The 22191-nt window shown below is 43.1% G+C and overlaps 1 protein-coding gene across 1 annotated transcript in view; it reads right to left on the reverse strand.

Annotated features, from left to right (window-relative positions):
* Positions 1-8998, reverse strand: part of LOC142803276 (evasin P1243-like) — a 39201-nt gene extending 30203 nt beyond the window's left edge. Inside the window, exons 1-2 of the mRNA XM_075888403.1 lie at positions 8933-8998; positions 2274-2324 (exon numbers count right to left, since the gene is read on the reverse strand). Coding sequence (XP_075744518.1) covers positions 2274-2324; positions 8933-8981 — 100 coding nt within the window. The 5' untranslated portion in view covers positions 8982-8998. The remainder of the gene's footprint in view (positions 1-2273; positions 2325-8932) is intronic.
* Between the last annotated feature and the right edge of the window lie 13193 nt (positions 8999-22191).

Here is a 22191-nt window from a genome sequence, read left to right on the forward strand (position 1 = left end):
ATGTTGCGGGCAATCGTTTTACCTTAGAGCTTCAAGCACCGGACTCAAAGTGTCCAGCACTTGGAGTGCGCTCTGCGCTGATGGGGTGTTCATGTTGATCAGGAGCATGCGCATTGCACTCATAAGGGTCTGCAACATGTTGATGACCTGGCGATCCTCAGTTGTCTTTTCATCAGTGGTTCGTGATGGCATCGAGGTTGGCGGGGATCGACGCACCTCTGAAACAGGCTGTGTTCGTGGAAGTGACGGCCACTCTTTACGAGGTGGGAGTCTTGACCCTGATTCTGTTTTCGGTGTATTCGTCTTCGCAGAGCTTGACGATGGGGGGCCAGTTCTTCTTGCTTGAAATGACGGGTCTATATCGGAAGATGTCACGTTGCGTGATAATCTTCTGTGGTGACGCCGACGTCGCCTGACAGTAGCAGCGGCTTCCCTGTGCGTTGAATTGTCGCGCACCATGCGTTTCAGCACCGCGCGTTCATTTCCCACTCGTGGGCAATCTTTAGACGACGCTTTATGAGCGCCGTGGCAATTGGAGCATTTGAACGCAGTTGCGTGGCAGGTGTCTTCTGAATGAGGTTCGGCACACCACGGGCACACACCATTGCTGGTACATACTCCTTTTACATGTCCCATCTTGAAGCATCTGAAGCATTGTAGGGGCTTCGGTATGTATGAACAGACCTGGTGGCGAACGTGGCCAACTTTTACGTGTGGGGGAAGACTGTCTCCCTCAAAAACAATCTTCAGGCATCGTGACTGACCAAGCCTTGCGATGTGCTTGATGGAGATGTCGTCTGTAGTTGGCTTTATCAAGATTGAGAAATCGTCAGTGGGAATGGAAATGTCCACGTCATAAATGACGCCAACACTGCCCTTACAGTCAGTGGGGATCACTGATTTAACTGTGACTTTGTCGATTTCCGAGGTGTTCTGTAGGCTTTGCAGCGCACTACGGTGTAGAACATCAACTGCCAGAACATTCTTCCGTGAGTTGATCCGGACGTCTTCAATCTCATTTGGAGCGAGTCCTTCGAGGTATGCAGAGAGGACTTGCCTGTTAAGCCGCCGTAGGTTGGCTGAAGGGTCCACAGCCATGAAGAGTATAGTGGGTGGCCAACGCTGCGCGGTAGCCTGCACGGTGGATATACTCGTCGTCGACGATGTTCGTAGCAGTCTTCGTTTTGCAGTGAGGCTCATGACGACTGTGTAGTCGTCATCCGATGACTCGAAACCGTCGGAATAGAGCTCCGTTGCCTCGCTGTCTGTGCCACTTGAGGTGGTCCCACGTTTCCTAGCCGCTGCTGATGGCTGTGGCGCATAAGAAAAACCCTAGCAAGAAAAGAATACTATAAACGCGTGAGCTTTAGATTGTTTGGCCGTGACGCTTTCGTGTATAGGTACGTTCAGCGGTTAGAAAGTTTTTTTTTGTCTAACGAGTGCTCATCATGTTTTCATTGTAAATGCGAAAGCATTGTGTCACAGTAGGAGCCTTTAATCCGGTTATTCTAAGCGTTAACTCTCCATGGCCTAATTGTGCCCTTCGCAAGATTTTATTCATGCGCTACTGTGAATTAGCAATCAGTTCAATCTGGTTTTTTTTTTGTTGCTTATGTTATGTGTTCGATTTGTCTGTTTATTGTGAAATGTAGCACACGTTTCTTTCCACCCTGCTACGACCCCTTAACTGGGGTCAGCAGTATTGTAAATAAAACCTACATGACGTAGTGAGCACGTCAAGCGGCATATGGCTCCGAATGCAAAAGTTGAGTTTTACCTAAACAGATGACTGAAACAACTAATCACTTTATACGAAATAGTCACCTGACCACGTAAGAAGCTTAAGTAGCGAGTTGTTTTTACGTAATGATGTCATGCGGCAACGTCACATAAGCGTGAAAATTCGGTGATCTCAATTTCAAGACATGATCAGGTGACCGCACTGTGGATAGTAACGTGAAGGTACAAGAAAGCTTAGTTGCAAGGCAACATAACCAATTTACTACCCACGTGTTATTGTCAAATGACATGCCATCAGGTGACATCAAGACGTACTAAGTCGTCCATACTGTGCAACACGCCGTCAAAGTAGTACGAACAGTTGAGAATGATATAACAATCAATGCAAATCAGGAGCCTCAATCGCTGCTGCACAGAAACTGCTCGTCGTGATACCTGACCTAATTGACAATGTTCGTTGAATTTCCTAGTTTTGACCAGAACCTTTCACAAAATATTTTTTGTCTTGTAAAATACGTAAAATTAAGACTCACCAGGAAATTCTTCATAATCCAAACTGGTTGTGCTATTTACAGCGAAGATGCCTGTTGCAAAAAAATGGAGAATTATCCAGTGATGATTACGGTAGCAATGAAGGGCACGCAACTTTGCCAACTTTATGAAGTAGCAATGACGGGCACTTAACTTTGCCAGCTTTATGAAAACGATGCTCTATGAAGTTTTGCGCTACTTTCTACGTATCCGACATTTCGTTTAACTGCTTATAGCTTAGCATAAACAAAGACGGAGAAATCCAGATATCTACACGGGATTGCTTTTGTTATAATTAGCTAATCAAAGTCTTAAGATTTAGTAAAAAGCAAGCGTACGAAGAAAAACGTCTACGATATGTACGAAGTCAATGATGATGAATGGGCAAAGCTCTGGAAGAAATCTGGTAAACCGTGATTTCGAAGACGCGCCATGTAGGTGCACCGGGTCTTTTGTCTGTGGACGACCTGATAGAGCGAATTGCTCCACATTCACGATGCGCATGAGCTTGGCATACTCGTCTCTGTTCATGACGTTTTTAACGAGGCGACGAGCCCGCGCTGCTTCCGTTTCGCGAAGTCTCCCCGCAGGGTGTTCACGGCTAGCCTACGCTGCAACCGCTTTGCGACCGCTTCGCTCCGCCGCCGCCTTGTCTTCTTGAGTGCTGATAATAACAGGGAAGCAGTATCGACGCTCTGAGTGATGACAGACGAAGGAGAAGAGAAGCGCGCGAAAAGCGAGTGCTATATACAGGTGCTGCCCTCTAGGTGTCTCTCACCAAACTAGAGCACGCACCAAGAGTGTAGCGAGTGCCACCACGCCATTGCGGGGGTGCCATAGAAATAAAAAGAGAGAGCGAGATCACAGTGGCGTCTCAAGTGGGAGCGGTGAATATCGCGGCTACAACGGCCAGACCCTTAAAAGTTTCGCCCCTAAGACTTGTCGTCCCGGTTGGTAGCTATAATGAACATCCAGAAGAACGTAGGCCGTCCATTAGCTCGTTGCTGTATGCAGGTATCCTTTTCCTCATGCTTAGGCGTCAAGAAAAGATACACGGCTGTGCCACCGCTGAGGTTACACCTTGGGGATGGCGCCAACCGAATGAAAGAGTGATGAGTCAGCTAAATGAAGGAAGTATGCGACTCTGGGCCGAGATGCTTAATGGGATATAGGATAGGGTGGACAGAAAAGAAATAAAGATGGCTTTCGCCTTCCAACCACATCAAGAAATAATTACCCTGGGACTTTTGGTATGGTTTTGGTATTCAGTGTCCGTGTACATGATGGAATTAGAGCGCAGTTCTCATTTTGTGTATTCACCATCGCGAACAAAACTTCAGTTGTGCGCAGACACCCCCGAAAATCTCCTTATATATTTGCGTAGCTCGTACTCATTTGGTGCATTGTTCGAGTGGTTTAATGCAAGGCCACCTTAGAGGCGACAATTTTGATGTCATTGATGTATAATAATTCAAAGCAACACTGCTAGTCCCGGACTTGTGAACAAAGACCGTAGTAATTCTCTTCCAGTCATCAGGGATAAAATATTCTAGCAGCATATTGTCAAAAACAATAATAAACTGCTTGAATACCAATGAAGTGCATGACTTTCGCAGCAAGTAGGGTGAATGATGAAGACTACAGAATTGCCTACTGAATTTCTATCATCCATTAAAATATTTCACAAGTATGATGGGTTGTAGTGTATACAACGGTTACACAATACGTGTTGTTGCGCACTTCTCTTATTGCACAATCACTTCAATTTGGTCATGCTCCTGACAGCTAAGTAAATGAGAAAACACTGCTTCTGCGTGTACTTCAGTCCACTACATGTCGATCAAACAGGGATAAGAGAAGCAGTTCGTAGTGACATTTGGACTTGAATAGCGTGGCGCATCAGAGGAGACGCCGACCACGGGTGTCTGCCGATGTGATTAACTGCATTTTTGCACTCCCGCTCAGAACAATGAACTGCACACAGACGCAAGCAAGAGTGTCTTACTTGCTCAAAGGGGTACAGAACATCGCCCAGCATTCCTTCACCATGTTCACTACGATACCTGCCTTACCTGTTTCCTACAGTTTAAACTTGCCTGCTGGACGTATGAAACAACTAGCCAAACCGTGCTGAGCTTCATGCGTACAAGGGTTTCTAGATTCTTATGGGTTGTCTTCATCACGCAGGTTAAAATTGTCGGCTGAATACATGTACCAACTAGCCAACCAATGTTGTGCTTTGTGTGCGGGCGTGCTTCTATTTTCTTGCCCCGCCGCGGTGGTTAAGTTGCTAAGGCACTCGGCTGCTGACCCGCTAATTGCAAGATCGAATCCCGGCTGCGGCGGCTGCATTTCCGATGGAGGAGGAAATGCTGTAGGCCCGTGTGCTCAGATTCGGGTGCACGTTAGAGAACCCCAGGTGGTCGAAATTTCTGTAGCCCTTCACTCCGGCGCCTCTCATAATCATATCGTGGTGTTGAGACGTTAAACCCCCACAATTAGAATTGCTTCTATGTTCTTGCGTCTTGTCTTCCTTGCACGGCCTAAAGTCGTCTGTGGAACCTATGAAATAACTAGCGAAAAAAATGCTTGCTGACCTTCGTGTGTACAAGGGTTTCTAGGTTCTCATACGTCGCTTTCATCGCGCAGGTTGAACTTGTCTGCTAAATTTATGTACCAAGTAGCCGAACAACACTGCGCTTCATCTGTAGGCGTGCTTCTATGTTCTTGCTTCGTGATCTCTTCATGCAGTGTAAACTTTTATGCTGAACCAACGAACCAAATAACCGAACAACGCGGATGTGTGCACGGGTTTATACGTTCTTACTCACTACCTTCTTCACGCGGGTTAAAGTTGTCTGCTGAATATACCTACCAACTAGCTTAACAATGCTGCACTGTGTAAGCGGGTGTGCTCCTATGTTCTTACGTCTTGTCTTCTTTCGCTCAATTTGAACAAGGCCCGGAAACTTAGCGGTAGTTTCGGTTTGAAGGAACATGTACGCTCGTAGCGGTGCCGGGCATCCTGAGATGTGGTTAACCAGAGTGCGCTTGGTGTGGATGTTTGTACAAATAAAAAAATCGACGATACCTTAATCAACTTTTCTTTGGTTTATATGAATTTCTTCATTTCTTATATTCTGAATTTTAAATCAAGCGAAACGCAGAAATCGGTTGACGCAAGTTCGTAGCGCTTGCCTCCACTCCTTCTCACCCCTCGCTCAGCGAAACTACAAGTTAGATCGCGCTCAGTTATCTCGCTCGGTTCGCGTGCCAACTACGGGAAAGGTAAACATTCAAGGTGTGGTAAGCTGAGAATGAAAGCCGTAGTGAGCTTCGCCGAGCAAGTCAACCATGCATTCGACGAAGATGGCTGAATCAGGCAACACACGGTTTTCGCTTCTCTACGGTGTGTTAACCGGGGAATTTCTAGTTCGGCGAAGGTTTTTCAGGTTTACAAGTGACAAAAAATGAGCGCAAGGATTTAGACTGATTGTATGAGCAAGTATTGATTTTGAATGAGTGCAGGAGTAAACCCAGCTCTATGCAAGCCTGGCTGGATTGAGAGAAGTGCAGTGTCACTCGACTAATTGGCGAAAGCGGTAGCCAATCTTCTGTCAGGAAAATGCATTTATCGAAAGGCTTGAATTTGAGTTGGCTTGGCTAAATAGTCTCTTCTTCTCTATTATTTTCTTTTACTTTGGCGCGTAGATAAAATCATGTCAAGCAATTTTAGGTTGCTTGCTTCTCATGAAATTCTTGTAGCCAAAGCTTCAAATTTAGTTATTATTTACTTATAATAGTGTAACTAAAATACACGTGATAAACTAAATGCTTCCAGAAATATTACAGAAAATGCCGCTGGCGCCAAAGTTCTGACAAATGAACTTTTCTTCGTCAACTTGCCGAAAAAGAGAACGTGAGTGGAAGAGTGTTTCGGCAAGTCAATTTGCCGAAACACTGTTTTCAACGACGTTCTCTTTTTAAAAACTTCTGATCGCTTCAAGACTTTCCAAGCCTAAGAGCTTCAGTTTTGCTTAGTACTCAAGTTCGGTAAAAAAGAAAACTATGCGCGCCGTCATAACAAGCGCGATTGAGTCAATCAAGACGCGACGTGTCCTACTCGCGATTGTTGATAATTTTTCACATTGTTTCGGCTATTCTGGGTTTAATGTTGGCTCATTATGCATATCTCAGTTGTAAATAAAGCTGATTTTTAGATAGTCCTTTTCAGACTACGCGCATATGTCTGTTTTTTATACAAAAAGTGCAATAAAAAGTTCATTTTATTTGTGCTGATCGAGTTCCGCCTTACAGAGAAATTAACCTTAATTTTCGCTACTTCAGAACACAAAGAAATTTTAAAAATTGGCTAACAAAATTTCACGATTGGCCGCATTGCCCAAGTGGCCAGGAGATCTGAAAGAGGGCACGAGCAGATTCCGCTTGTATGCGAGGTGGGAAAAGAGGGCTTCCGCGTGAGCCCTCCTTTTCTCGACTTTTCTCCTTTTCGTCTATTTGGTGACCTTACCAGCGACATCATAAAAAAAAAATTTTCTATTTGTCATTTATTGCTAGTAGGATGCCCGGCAGCTTCCAGTGGTAAAAGTTGCGCTGCCGCTGCGGATCACCGTGCGAGAGCGATTACGTGGGAGGTTAAGGCAGTTTTCGCCCCCTGGTCTAAGCTTGTCCACTTAACCAATGAACTAATTAGCCAAACAATGCTGAGCTATGTGTATGCACCCATTTATGTGCTCTTACGTGTCGTATTCTTCACGTGGTTGAAACTTGTGTGCTAAATCTAGGAACTCACCCAAGAACATGCCATGCTTCCGCGGGTCACGTGTGTGCATGTGTTAATGTTGGAACGTGTTTTTTTTTTCGCTTGGTTTAAGTTTGTCTGCTAGGTAGTGCTTCTGCCACTGAAGCTAAAATTTTTCAGGTCCCTTGTAAAACGCTGGTGCAAAGGTATATATCGCTCCAGTAGGAGACATCTTGTGATGTCTGTTGCGTCAACGTGGTGCGGCAAGAGAACAGAACAAGGGCATTCGTGTCGTTCGATGATGTCTGCCCAGATAGCGCGCACGTGAGAACTTGGGACAACGCATTTATATTAGATTTTCACTCTTGCTGCTAGGACATCACAGCAGTACCACCACCCTCCTCCCTGTGTCCCCACGCTTTTTGACCTGAAAAAAAAAAAAAAAAGGCGGGCGTGGCGTTTCCTCTCTGCTTTACGGCGTGCGCCCTCCATGGCACTTAAATTGTCGGCTCATTTCATCTGTGCTTCACCGCGCTTCACTCCCGGTCACATGTCTTTAGTAACTGTTAGAAAATACAATGACTAGAGCGAAGTTATTGATTTGGATAATATACGGAACATCATGGTACCGGAGAAAATACGTCGCCGGTATCTACATGATAGATAATGCATTATCAGTGCTGCAGAGCGCGTTTACCACGCTGCCAAGCGCCTAGAAACGAGGAGTGTCGCGCACCGAGATCATCAGTACAATTAACGTACCATCACTCTTCGGTTTCCCGTGTATGCAAAAGGGGCGCCCGGCTCTCACTCTGGCATTTCAGTGCACGCGCACTTAAAGTGATGCGAAAACAAGGCTTAAAGAGGCTAAAATAATATAGCGTGTGCGCAGTGTGCGTTCCCAAGCTTTGTAAGCAGCCGTGAGAAGGAGTCGCGGCGCTTTTTCCACGTGCTATTATGACATCTAGAATCATGAGCGAAACAGTACTTAATCAAATAGGAGCAAACTCACAATATTCAAGAACATATGATACAAGGCTCTCGACCCACTGCGAGTTTCTCTGTCACTAAGTCAGAAAAAAATTATAGGCTTTTCTTGATTTCCATGACAAGGAACGTTATTTACCGTCAAACAAACAGTCGTGATGATGAAGGGTTCACTTTAAAATAAAAACTGATTACCGCACTGAAAACACTCACTGTGCAGGGTTTCACTTGATTGTAGCTTTCTGAAAACATGTATTGTAAGCATATCTCTCTCTCTCCCTCTCTCCATATATATATACATATATATATATATATATATATATATATATATATATATATATATATATATATACATATATATACATATATATATATATATATATATATATATATATATATATATATATATATATATATATATATATATATATATATATATATATATATATATATATGTATATATATATATATATATATATATATATATATATATATATAAATATATATATATATATGTATATATATATATATATATATATATATATATATATATATATATATATATATATATATATATATATATATATATATATATATATATATATATATATATATATATATATATATATATATATATATATATATCCTGTGTGGTTCTTCTTGGAAGTGTTAAGTTGCGGGTTGCGGGTTTGCACGCCTCTTGCGTGATACGTGCCGCGCCCTTTTCCTCTTTATATTATAAGCGAAAAGCAGAATCGAGAGCAAACAATAATCTTTCCAGATAGTATTGACAACTATGAACACCTTTGTTTCAGTTTTTTCCTCAATCAAACGTGTATAGGATGATTAGAAGTGAGCCAAAACCATCATTTGAGAAGAAGAAAAAAGTGGGACTATTTTAACGTAACTCACCAAGTCCGAAGCAAAAGAAACATATCGTAGTCTGTACCAAAGGGCTCATATTGCTTGTATCAGGGATGTGTATCAAGCACTAATGAATTGGTCGCAGCAGTCTCTTCATTATATAGCTGCAGAAGTTGCCCTTGAACACTTAATGTCAAATTTTGATGGATTATAGTAAAATATGAAGTGGCAACTTGATTGTGTGTTCCTTTCTTTGTCCACACAGAGTACAATCGTAATTCGAGAAATTTGAATCAGTGTATCAGGTTACCATATAAAAATAAAAAGTAACAAACGTCATAAGAATTATTTGGCTGTAAACTCTTTCCGTCATTGTAATTTACTTCATAGAGGAAACAAACAACGCAGACAACTTGAAAAGTTTCATTTACAAACAAATTTTCCACCGGGTGTTGGCAAAAAAAGACCCTCAATCTTAACTTTTAGGAGTTGGAAGTGATAGCGACATCCTGATCCTATAGTGCGTAGTTCAACCACTTAGCGGAAACTTATTATTGTACAATGTTACTCGAAAGGAATAAATATCGGATTACTACAATTTGATTTGAAAGTAGCCTTTGTCAGTGAATTTCTCGCACATGGCTGCATGCATAGCATGCTCTAAACCACCAGCAATTACGTGCGTGAAATGTTTTCCAGCTTGCTATGCACCCACTACGTGATCTTACGGGAGTACGTGAAGTAAAGTATGTGCTTTTGTAATGGGTCACCGGTTTTCGACCCTGCAGTCATTACGATGATCATGTCTTAGTGAGTGAGTGAGTGAGTGAGTGAGTGAATGAGTTAGTGTAACTTTATTATTGTCCAGTGAAGGCGCTGAAGTTGTCCCGACTCTCGATGCCAATCTATGGCTATAACTTGTAAAATCAGGATGCGTATGCTCGTAAATTATGAAAGTAATTTAAATGCATTTCTAAGCAGAGGATCTTATCTTCGCTGTATTTCCAAGCAGACGCGTGACTTTGTGGTAAAACACCTGCATGCCAGAAAACTGCTATTTGTTTTAATGGGCTGCAACTAAATTCACCAAGTGTTTCCTTCGTAAGCGCTGTGACATGGCGCTGCTATCTTGCCAAGTATAGTAGTTTCATCGCACTTACGTTTCCAGATCTATATATCGGTGCAAATACTTTTTAAAAGACATTAGTCTTTCTTGAGGTACTTCGACGCAAAAATTTTGTTCTGTCTGTCTGTCTCTCCGTCCATCTGTCTGTCACTGTCTGTCAGTGCGTTTGTGTGTTTGTCCACAATAGTGATACTACGAACAACCCCAAACGATTTCCTTAACGGCCAACCCCATGCTCAAGTTTCAGCGTTCATACTTGTTTGATTTTCAAATAAAAAAATAGTTATGACGCACATCTGAGGCACAATATCTACACGTCTTTATTTTGTATGTGTGTCTTTATACTATAGAGGGCATACATGAGTAATTCCTAGGACCGTAGCGTTTATCAAGCTGCGGTGACAACGCAACGCTATGCTCAAAAAAGGCATGCGTTTCCAACGCTTTGCTAATACGACACGGTGGTGGCACCTGCCCCTCCCTTTGCGTTCTACACCTTATCGCTTCTGAGACAGGCGCGCACGCCTTCCTTTGTTTCCGAAGATAACTACCAGATAGCGCTCGCGTCTAACGTGCCTAAATGCGCTCGTTCACCTTCGCTCCACGAATCGAGACTCTCTAGCGCAGCGCCTCCAGGTTGCAATTCACTAAATTTCTCGCACAGAAAATGAGATAAACGTTTTTTTCACTCGCTATCCAAACGCAGGAATATCGCCTTTCGACATTTCCAGTGAAACATGCACATACGGGGCCATATTTTTTTTCGAATTACCGATCTCTCGTCTCAGCATTTGTATACATGCTACCAGCAAACTCAATGTCGGTGATCAATTCGTGCGTGTGCATATTCAACAGGAAAGTACCACACGTTCAGGACGCATTCGATTGGATACACGTGATTTTTTATTGTAGTGTTCGCGCCTGTATATTTTATTAGACAATTGCTGCAAAAATAAATCATGGCAAATGCCTGAATTGAAGGCTGATGAGTGGGCGAAGCAGTGAGATATTTCGATATTACTGTAAGTCACCCGTGACATTCACCACTCACGCATGTAAATGAGTGACAAAGTGGTGTACTTTTATATATAATATTCATTGGTCATAAATGTTATGTCGTTTTATATTGTGAGTTTGTCTTGTCATCATCATTGGTGCTTTGTGGTATCAAATCAAGCCCGAAGTTAGCAAGTCGAGGTCTGTGCACATTCTCCTGAGCCTCCACTTTGTCCTTGCGCGCTTGTAGCACGTGTGGGTGTGTGCGTGGATCTGCGCCCATGGACGCCTCAGTAGATACCTGTTTAATGACAGAATGACCTTAGCTATATGTAAGTTTCGCGGCATGTAGGCACACAACTTGTCTGCTTTCATTATTGTTATCATCTACATCGTAATCTGCGAAATGGCCGACGTCATGGCTTACAGTAGGTGCCTGGCACGTGTTCTATTACGGCGCACAACAAAGCCAACGCCAACAGACCAGCTTTGACCTTCAGGAGCTTCGCCCCTTAAACGTTTTGTGGCACCTGAATAGTGACTGCGCTCGTTTTTTGCACGCATATTGCTTCTCTGGTGTTCGTCAAGGCTGCGGATAACATGATGACATTACAACGAGAACAGTCATCGTCTTCTGTCGTCGGTTAAACAGTCATCTTCAATCTAATCAAATAAAGGGCTACATGCTTATTTTGCAGTGCTTAGGTGTAAACTTCCTTTTGCATCTGTGTACAAACTTTCTTCGGCGGATTCAGGTTATTGTAAAGAGAGGGAGCTAGAGAGATAGAGTGGTCTGAAAAAAAAGGGGAAAAGTAAGAAAATCACAGCATATCCATGGAGTGAATAAAAATTAGTGGGGCGAAGCACTGGAAAGTTTCATGTACCATTAGCCATCCGCGAATATTGCCCGCTATATAATCAAAGACGGCACAAACACTGTATATATTTATACAAGAAGTTTTATTATTTGTAAGTGGTAGCTATACGTCGTTTCCGTTCCCCCTTAATTCGTTATAACGGCTCTATGGTTGCGAAGTGGTGAATCGGTGATGGCGCGTAGTGGGATGTTTTCAAGGACAAAGTAGTGAACAGGTTGTAACTATAGGCGGTAACGCACAAAGAAGGAATGGACACAGTTGGAAAATCTATGGTTCTTTAAAGCACACCTGGATACAAGTACACGACTTTCTTGCATTCTATATTGGCTACTTATGAAAAGTATTCGCTTTACGGTCGGTGAATTGGGGGATCAGTGATGGGGCGTAGTAGGATGTTTGCAAGGATGAAGTAGTGGGCAGTTGAAAAATGTAGAACTATGAGTGGTCGCGTACATACATACATAGGATGAATAGACCCAACCTCCCCCTTATGAGCTCCGCCCCTAAAAGGACGTTATTTTCTGCCTCTGGTAGTAGGGCACGTCTTCACACCTTCGGTGATTGGAAAAGGAAAATAAAGATGATAGGAAATTGAATAAGGAAAGTTTCATTGATATGTGGGGTTTAATTGAATAAGGGAAATGATAAATGAGCGAGGCATGACACAATGGTCTCTTGACAGTGCAGACGGGAGCACGAAGACAAAGCGTTTGGCTATAGAACGCTGAGGCCTCCCGAAACTGCAAAGTCGAGCAACGCTCATAAGGCTGGTATCTCCTAACGTGTGGAAAAAATCAAGTATTTACCAGTAGTCACAGGGGAGCCGAGCAAGCGATGGCATCCGAAGCGCTGAGTTGGGGATGCAATATACTTCATTACAGGATAACTGAAGAGTCTAAATGACACTCGGTTAGGTAAAAGGACATCTTTACAAAATTCGAGAATGACTGAGGGATATAGGGTCTTTAGTACTACGCCATCTTGGTTAGGAAAGTATGCAACCTATTTTTTTCAGATATGACTCCTTGTTCGCTCACATACTCATTGAGGTCATCATTCCAGTACCTAACAGGAATATTCTGTATCCTCCCGTACGTGGCGGAGTAGGAGTATGCAAGTTGTGCTTCTACAGCCAATCCGGTGAGTTCTGTTCTCGCGAGGAGGAAGTCAGCTGCAGGAACTGGAGACATCGTCACCATGAAGCTGCCATCCTTGATGAGGTGATGGCTATTTACCTTTTCTTGAGGTGTTGTCACAATTGAAAAATTAAGGAGATTGGAGTTGGCTTTTCAGAAGATTTTTTTTAGGTTGCGTTGGCTCGAATATGACAAGAAGACATGCGGATGTTTTGTTCTTATATGAGACGACAGTGAGGACTGTCTGATCCATATCTTCGCTGTCTTTTGTAGACGTGCTTGACTCTGCATCAACTTCACACAGTCTTTTTCTTACTTGTTCACCATCTTTGTGGCCTTTGGGACCCCCGAGTGTTTCTCAAACACCAACAAAAGCCCAGCCTATACCATTTTAGCCTTACGATGATGATAAACTTTCTTTTGATTCCTTACAAGGTTTCAGGGCAAATGAGTAGGCTTCTTACGCGAGGGGTCCACTGGCCTTTGCGACTCGCTGGACTTGGTTGATTAGAGCCAGCTGGCTTTCCTCATCCTCGGCAGCAGGCCAGGTTCAGATTCCACTGCCCCGTTTGATATGTTGTCCCCAGAAGGGGAGAATAAAGGTTTTGGGGCTGCGTTTTGTACGCCCACGTAATGTGGGCGGGAGTTGGCCATTCGCCACGCAAAGGACAGCTGCGCATGAATATTGTGGAATTTATGTGCTGTTTTCTTTGTGGGTGAGGGTATGTGTTGGTCTGTACTCGGCGGCAATTTCACGTCTGTTCTCCGGTAAGATAAGGCTGGCGATGACTGTAGCTTTTGTCGTCCTCCTCTTAGTTTTTTTTTGGGGGGGGGATATCTCGTCGAGTTGTTGGGGGTTCTTTGAGGGTGGTGACTGGTTCTCGGATGTTTATTTCGCGAAAAAGCCTGTCCCCCTTTTTGTTGTCCTCAAGTCCTGCATGCACAGGGCACCTAAGTATTGTATGCGAAGTTAGTAGTTGCTTCCCTAGAATTCTCATTGCTGCCATCGTAATCAGCCCTGTATGAAACATAGAAGTTGATAAAGAGTCGTTAGTCACAATTAATGTCCGAGTCTTTCTTTTGTTTTGCACATCTTTTGATTCCTGTGATTATGAATAAATTTCTAGTTTAACCACTTGGCGTGAAAAACTGACCCTCCATCACAATGATAAAACGTATGGTGATACTGTGCACATGTACACGGAAACATGTTGCAAGCTAGATTTCTCCACTCGTGCCTCTGTTACTGACCTTAAATTGTTGTCTCTCGATGGTTCAAAGTAGACCCCAAGACCACACCTGCCACCGAGCTTGATGCTATCCGAGACACAACCAGATTCTTTCCTAAAGAGCAACCTAGTGCATGTACAATATTATGCGATGCCTTAATGAGCTTTGTAAACCACTCATGAGGGCATGCGACAAGGCCTAAATTCCAAATTAGCTGTAGAAATTGCTCATATTTCCCCCGTCACTTAAGAAAACAGCCCCCTCGTCACCTTCCTGAAGATTCCTGCATCCTGGTACGTGATGGTATACGAATACGTAGGCGCTGAAGCTAAAAGGGCCTTAAAAAGTGGCACTCAAGTTCACACTGCGCATTCATGACCAGACATAAACTTCGTACTTCAGTACGTAATGAGTAAGTTAACATTTTGTCCTGCACAAAATCAGAGTGACGACACCAGCGATTGTACAAATGGGGCCCGAAAATGAGGATCCAGACGTCACGTAACCTAAAGTGATACATTTAAAGTGTGATTTCCCGAATTCAAGCTGGTATGGCCTTCAGAAAACGGCACGCACATAGCGTCGTCTGCAGTGACATCGGTCTCAAGTTGTGATCACTGTCAATTGCCAGGAACACTTGAGCGCATATTCTGTACCGACCCACTATACGCACGTGAAACTTCATAATGGGGTTGCTGATTAGGTTGCTCACTGATTAGATTGCGTTGGGCCCTTGGCTTGTCACCAACAACACAACAGTGGTTGTAGCAGCATTCCCAGCCTTCTTACAAGTCAGTGGACTGGATGCGGAGCTGCATTATTGCACCTGCTCGACGGGACTTTACATGCACATCTCTCTAACTTACCATTATTCTCCATAATTTTCCCCATTCCCCTTCCATGGTGTTGAGCAGCAGGCTAAAGCGCACTGTTGCTAATGACAACCTTTCCACCTTTCTGAAAAGAGACCTGTCTACCTTTCTGGCATGACCGTCGAGTCGGCTGTCGAGCACCATAATTAGCAGACTACGTGTTGAGAGGGACCGAAACACAAAATCGTGCATTTATGAGAGCGTGCAAGCTTACGAATAAAACGAAATTATCAAATCCCAACCTTACTAGTTGGTAAAATTGTTTTAAACCTTCTAAAAAATTATCGCAACTCACATAAAGTCGCCTAAGGTTGGAACAAAGCAAAGCTAGTGTACTAGATGAAGGAAAGAACGAGAAAGGCGAAGACGGCGAGGATAACCAAAAGGGGTGTGCTGACACAACATGATAATAATGGTGTATATGTGGGGTTTGATGCCACAAAACCACCTTATGATAATAAGAGACGCCGTAGTAGAAGACTTCGGAAATTTCGACCACCTGGGCTTCTTTAACGTGCACCTAAATATGAGCACACGGGCCTACAGCATTTTCGTCTCCATCGAAAATGCAGCTACCACAGCCGGGTTACAATCCCGTGACTTGCGGTTCAGCGGCCGAGTACCTTAGCCCCTAAACCACCGCAGCAGGGCACAACATGATGATAGTTTTTGTACGCAACACGGGAAACAATACCTGCTATACTGCGCTTGACATGGCTATGCTTTGTCTCTTTTATTTTTTCGTATTTATTTTGCATGTTGTTCTCTATCTCTTTCGTTTTCTGTCTACCTCGTTGTCAATCTTTGTCATTTTTTCACTTCTTGTCTTTCTAGCAATTTTCTACCTTTGCTTTTTTTTTCGAGGCCTTTCCTTCAATGTTCCTCTCTTTCTGCAGTCAGTCTGTCACATTGTGTTCTTTTGTCTCTTTTGTGCATATGATTTCTTTCTCTCTTTTTATCCCACTGTAGTCACTCTCCCACCTTCTATCTTTTTCGCTGTTGATCTCTTGCTTTTGTAACGCCCGTATTCAAGAAGGTCCCTTCACTCAATGCTCCACTTTGACATGATAAAGTGAATGGGAGCACCGTCTCGAGGCACAAAATGGCAGTGCATATCTGCGATAATCCACAGCAATCTTCAGAAGCATTTCATAATTTTTAGTTGAGCTGTGGCGCTGTGCTCACATCGGCCAAGTGAAGAAAGACATTAAGATTTAGATGTTGTAGGTAGCCGGCAGATCTAGCCTTGCATAATTTGCAGGCAATTGCGCCACCCAGTTTTCTTCTTGCTAATTGTATGCAATTTCCTTTAGTTTGATTGTTTTTAAAATAAGCACGGCCAGGCTCTTGAAAAAAAAACCACGCATAGCACGACGTAACACTGCATAAACAGGCGGCGTCTGTGACAGCATGACTGATATTGTTTTTCCGAGTGGTCACTCGATCTTCAGGAAGCAGGTGTCGCGACTTCTTTTGAAATTTTTGAATGCTACAGAGCTCGCATGAGACTGCTGATGAGTGACAACTATGTTTGGGGTATGGTGCATTGAGATAGAGTACCAGCACAATAATGCATGTGGAAGGACAAAATGCGAGTCGAGGCTCGTCTGTTGGTGGCGCTGACATTCGCCGTAGTTGTGATGACGATGACGTAGAGGATGATAAAAAAGATGACGAATATGGTGGTGATGATGATGATCATCATCATGATGATCATGATCTCGAAGAACGACTCACTTGTGCAGTATATGGCGTATAGCTATGCTCTATGACGCATTTCGTCGGACAGGAAACAACCAACAACCCCCAGAGAAAAATGCACCGACCTTGTGTTTGCCAACTTTACGCCAAGTCCTATATTACTAAGCAAGAATAACAAAAGCGAATTGAAATTCACAACTCAACGCAACATACCATTCATGGCCCATAAACATTGTATATAACTGTACACCGCTTTCTCACTAAGTTTCGTGCGTGAGTGGTCAATGTCATGAATAACTAGCGGTAACACCAAGGGTTCCCACTGCTTCGCCCACTCATCATCATTCAATACCTGGATATGCCATAATTTTTTGTGCAGCCGTAACTAGCAGATAACCGGCGTGAGATTTTCAATAGCACAGGTTGTCTATTCTCTGGTATATACTACGATACATGCATATGTGCTATACTTAGTAGTGCAAGTTTTATGTTTTGAAATTGTTTATTTGAAAGCGTACGGAGTTGCCTCAGTTGGCGATGAAGATAAAACACAATAGTCTCTCTTGTTGCGTAATAGAGCTTCGACAGAGCGCAGCTGTTTACGACCAAACATGGGCGACCCAGCACGCCCGTGAGGCAGCGTCGAGGCAACCTCTTGACGTCCCCTCATGGGAGGCTTAGGCCCAGCCACCTAGACCTGCTGGTTTCTTACAATAAAGTTTATTTTCCTCCTCCTCCTGTTGCGTGTATTTCTGAGTGCATTAATCATCGTCATAAGACATGTTAAGAGGTTGTAGCAACTACAAAGCACACATGAAAAAATATGTCGTGATTTCAGATGAGGTCTAATAAGCTAGGAAACGTGAAGGAACAGAGGGGGGTCATTGACGTGGTCTATGAATGGCTTGCTGTACATTGCCTTGACGGCATAACATTTACTGCTCTTGTTAATGAGTAAAGCGGAACTACTAAATATTAAAGAAAGCTAGACGCTTGTTTTGCCTGCTGAAAAGAATACAAATACCAACACATGCCATTGAACGCCAGACATTGTTTTCAAAGACTCGTTCAAAAATCAATGACCTGCTCTTTTTAATAAAAAAATATGACACAGAAAAACAATTGGTAATATGCGCATAGAAATGATTGTTCCGGTTGAACGCCTGAAAACTACGATAGGATTACGAGAAACGCCGTTGCGGAGGGCTCCAGAAAATTTCGACCGCAGGGTGTTTTTTAACGTGCGCCTAAATTTAAGCACATGGGTGACAATGCGGCCACTTGCCTACCCTCGCAGGGGATATTCTTCACAGTTTCGAAACGTACGATGTCACTAAACATCATGTTGTAACCTCCTGCATTATGAAAATCAAATTTGGTTAGGCATGGAGAATAACTGATGATGGCGCTTTTTGTCATCCCTAATCACTGGTTTTGCCTCAAATATTTAAACCATGCGACGTAAAAGTTAGCGAGTTCCTAATACTGCAATAGCATTGTAGAAACATGTGAGACAGTTCAAGTTCTTGTTTTAAGGTTCGATTTTTTGCATGCATATATTCAGATACCTGGCCAGTTGCGAACTCTTCTAGGAGGACTTGTCAAGATAGCTCCGTTTGTAAAAACGCCGCGCAAAATATGGTGCAAAATAGTTAGGTTTTTATAATAGTTTCTTCCATCGCAAAGTGTTTACTACATCTGTCTGATCAGCCCTTAAGTATGTACTCTTCCGCCTAAGACACTCGTCTGATGCTCCTAATTGAAACGGCATGTCAATCATTTCTTCTGTTTACAACGGTCTTGTATTTCGTAATAGTTTTATTATATCCGGCTCTCAATCAGCCTACCTCCAAGGTTTACAAACTACTAAAAAAAAGCGAACACACAGTGATACACATTTGGAGCGTAAAGGAACAAGGGTGTGAGTGCGAACCTCAGTGAAGTATGCAACAGTGTTATAGTTCACCCTGAGATTCCTGTTTTGTATTTTCCACGTAACAAATTCAATGAATGCATCTAATAACGCTCTTCGTACCTTATATCCTAGGACACACTTGCACAACGATTTAAACTCTTTTCAAAACATGCGCGTAGCTTCGCACTGTGAGTGAGCTCTGGTCAGTGGTCACTGTGGCACTGATACTCACTAAAACATCTATTGTTTTCCCGGGGAAAGGCTCTCAATGAGCTCCACTAAAATATTGCTCTGCATAATGTACTTGAACTCAAATGAACATTTTTCTAGGTTTGGTGTAACTTTGGCCAGATTGAACTCGCTCATCTAGCTTGAATCAGACCAGAAATCGCGAATCAATAATCAGTCGGACTCAGTGGAACTCCAACTCAAAGCAATTACACTGAGCTCAGCACACTGCCGGAAGAAACGCATGAAGTTCCGTCTTTCATGCCAGCAAAGACGTACGTTTATTGGCATGTTACTGATAACGACGGGTCCGCCCCGCCAGCGGAATCTGAAACTTAAGTACAGAATCGGAAACATTAACCCTATGTACAGCTTTAAAACCGCATTTTCAGAAAAAAAGAAAAAAGAGGTCGAGGTCATGCGACACGCATGAGGAATTTTCTTTGCCCCTGCCATCTCTCCCTGCTTAGCTTTCAACGCTTTCATCGGGACGAAAGAAGAGAAAGCGATTGCACTATGCGACAAATCTTTAACTCCGCTCGTTCTGGACAGATTCTTCAAATTTTTGCGGGGTTGAATGCGTGAGGCAATAAGCTCTTCTAGTGAATTCATTTCATTTTTGCTTTAAAAAAATTAGCATATCCCACGTACAGTGGGAATCCATGATATGCGAAGCACGAATTAAAAAATGTTGATATGTGTCACTTTAAAATCAGCACTACGTTACGAGGTGGAAGTAAATAATGCCGTACATGACTTTTGTGTCGTGATTATTATGTTTGGATTTGTCATTTACCTTCGTCATCTCTTCACGACTCGTGATAAAAATTTAGTATATATGGAGCAAGCGAAACTGCTGCGAGCCCGCTATGAGCATGATATGATGTTATGTTCTTACATGACACGCGTGTCATGATTATCATGTTTGAGCCCGTCATATATTTCGTCATCTATTGACGTCACGTAACATCACTTTGGTGTATGTGGAGCTAGCAAAACATCCACGAGCGCATGATGAAGAGCCCAATATACTTCAATGTAGCGTTGACACGCGTGCACGCTGGGCACAGCGACGCTACGTTAGCAAAACGCGAGCACTCTATCGTCTGACGCCAGGCGCGACCAGCGTTCATAGGTGCGGCCCGACGGCAACCGGCGCGAATTGCGACAGGCTGCATTTCGAGCCGATGGGTTATTCAGACAGTACTGCGCCTGACTCTTTTCGCTACAGAAGGACGCCGGACGCACTGAAACGCACTTGCGTCAGAGCAACGAAGCGCGTCGCGCGCCTTCGAGTATTTGGCAGGACCACCGCCTGGCGTGGCAACGCCGGCGTGACACGATGAAATGAACGCCAGCGAGCGCGTGCACCACATCACATTGAAATGTATTGGCGCCTTGATTGTGGCATGCAGTCATGTTGTGACATGACACGCACCTCATGATTGTCATGTTTGCACCAGTCACATACCTACGTCATCCATTGGCGTGACGTAATACCAAATTTGGCATATGTGAAGTTAGCGAAACGGCCGTGAGCGCATCATAAGTGTGACATGTAGTTATGTTGTTACATGACACGCATGTCATGATTATCATGCTTGGATGTGTCATTGACCTATGTCGTCCGTTCGCGTTGCGTAATACTGAGTTTGGTACATGTGAATCTAGCCAAACGGCCGTGAGCGCATCATGAGCGTATCATGGAGTCATGTTGTTACATCACACGCATCTCGTGATTATCATGTTTGCACCAGTATCATAACTCTGTCATTCATTCACGTACGGTAATACCAAGTTTGGTATATGTGACGCTGGCGAAACGGCCGCAAGCGCATCATGAGTGTGGCATGTAGTCATGCTGTTACATGACACGCATGTCATGATTTTTATGTTAGGGTCTGTCGCTTGTGCTCGCCATGCAATCACGTCATACTATACCAATTTTGCAACATGCCCTGTCGATGAAACCACCGCAAGAGCTAAAGGACCATGAAATGCAAATCATGACATAGAGAACATACATATCGTGATTTTCTAGTTATGACTACTCAAGTAGGTTCTTAATACAATCATGTTATGCCATACCAAGTTTGGTATTGATACCATTATCGAAACGGCCAGGAGATCTAAAGTCGTAGGCGGCTTGATAGCTAGATAGATAGATAGATAGATAGATAGATAGATAGATAGATAGATAGATAGATAGATAGATAGATAGATAGATAGATAGACAGACAGACAGACAGATAGATAGATAGATAGATAGATAGATAGATAGATAGATAGATAGATAGATAGATAGATAGATAGATAGATAGATAGATATATAAATAGACGGACAGACAGACGGACAGACAGACAGACAGAGAGACAGACGGACAGACAGACAGACAGACAGACAGACAGACAGACAGATAGATAGATAGATAGATAGATAGATAGATAGATAGATAGATAGATAGATAGATAGATAGATAGATAGATAGATAGATAGATAGATACGCTAAATGTCGCTGAAGTTCGCTAAGAAATGCTTAACAGATTCAACACGACTGTGATACAAGCGTCAAACGTGTCTAACAAAGACACAATACCAAACATGCGTAAACAGAGCAAACACCAGATACTGTTCTAGATGGTCCGTGTATATTGACAGCAGACATAGAAATCCTGATTTCTCACATCAAGACGACAAGCCTGAAGGAGGGTCTGCATTTCCGCGGCATGCCATTGAAGAGAGTTAGCCCTCCTGCTCCGGGTGTGCAGGGCAAACAAATCAAAGATTGGCAATCAACCTATAGCAGCTTGCGATCGCAGAATAACGGCATCGAAAGGAAAAGAATTCACAAAGAGAATCAAACGACAATAAATTCACGCGAGAACCAAAAAAGGCCTGCAAGATAGGAAAGTAAGACCACATGAACACCTACAAAAGTGCCACTTCTAACAGAAAACGCGTGGTGAGCCGTCGGACCAAACCACAGCCAAGCAGCAACTTTATGCAGAATGAGCGACTAGGTTCGAGATCGCTTTGAACACTTCAAACATCGATGGAGGAGAAGTGCTGAATAAGACCATGTAGACTTTACGTGATTGTGTGACTACTACAAGAATTGCAGCTGGCAATATATATATATATATATATATATATATATATATATATATATATATATATATATATATATATATATATATATATATATATATATATATATATATATA

Source organism: Rhipicephalus microplus, chromosome 3 (assembly GCF_043290135.1).
Source record: "Rhipicephalus microplus isolate Deutch F79 chromosome 3, USDA_Rmic, whole genome shotgun sequence".
Taxonomy (NCBI): domain Eukaryota; kingdom Metazoa; phylum Arthropoda; class Arachnida; order Ixodida; family Ixodidae; genus Rhipicephalus; species Rhipicephalus microplus.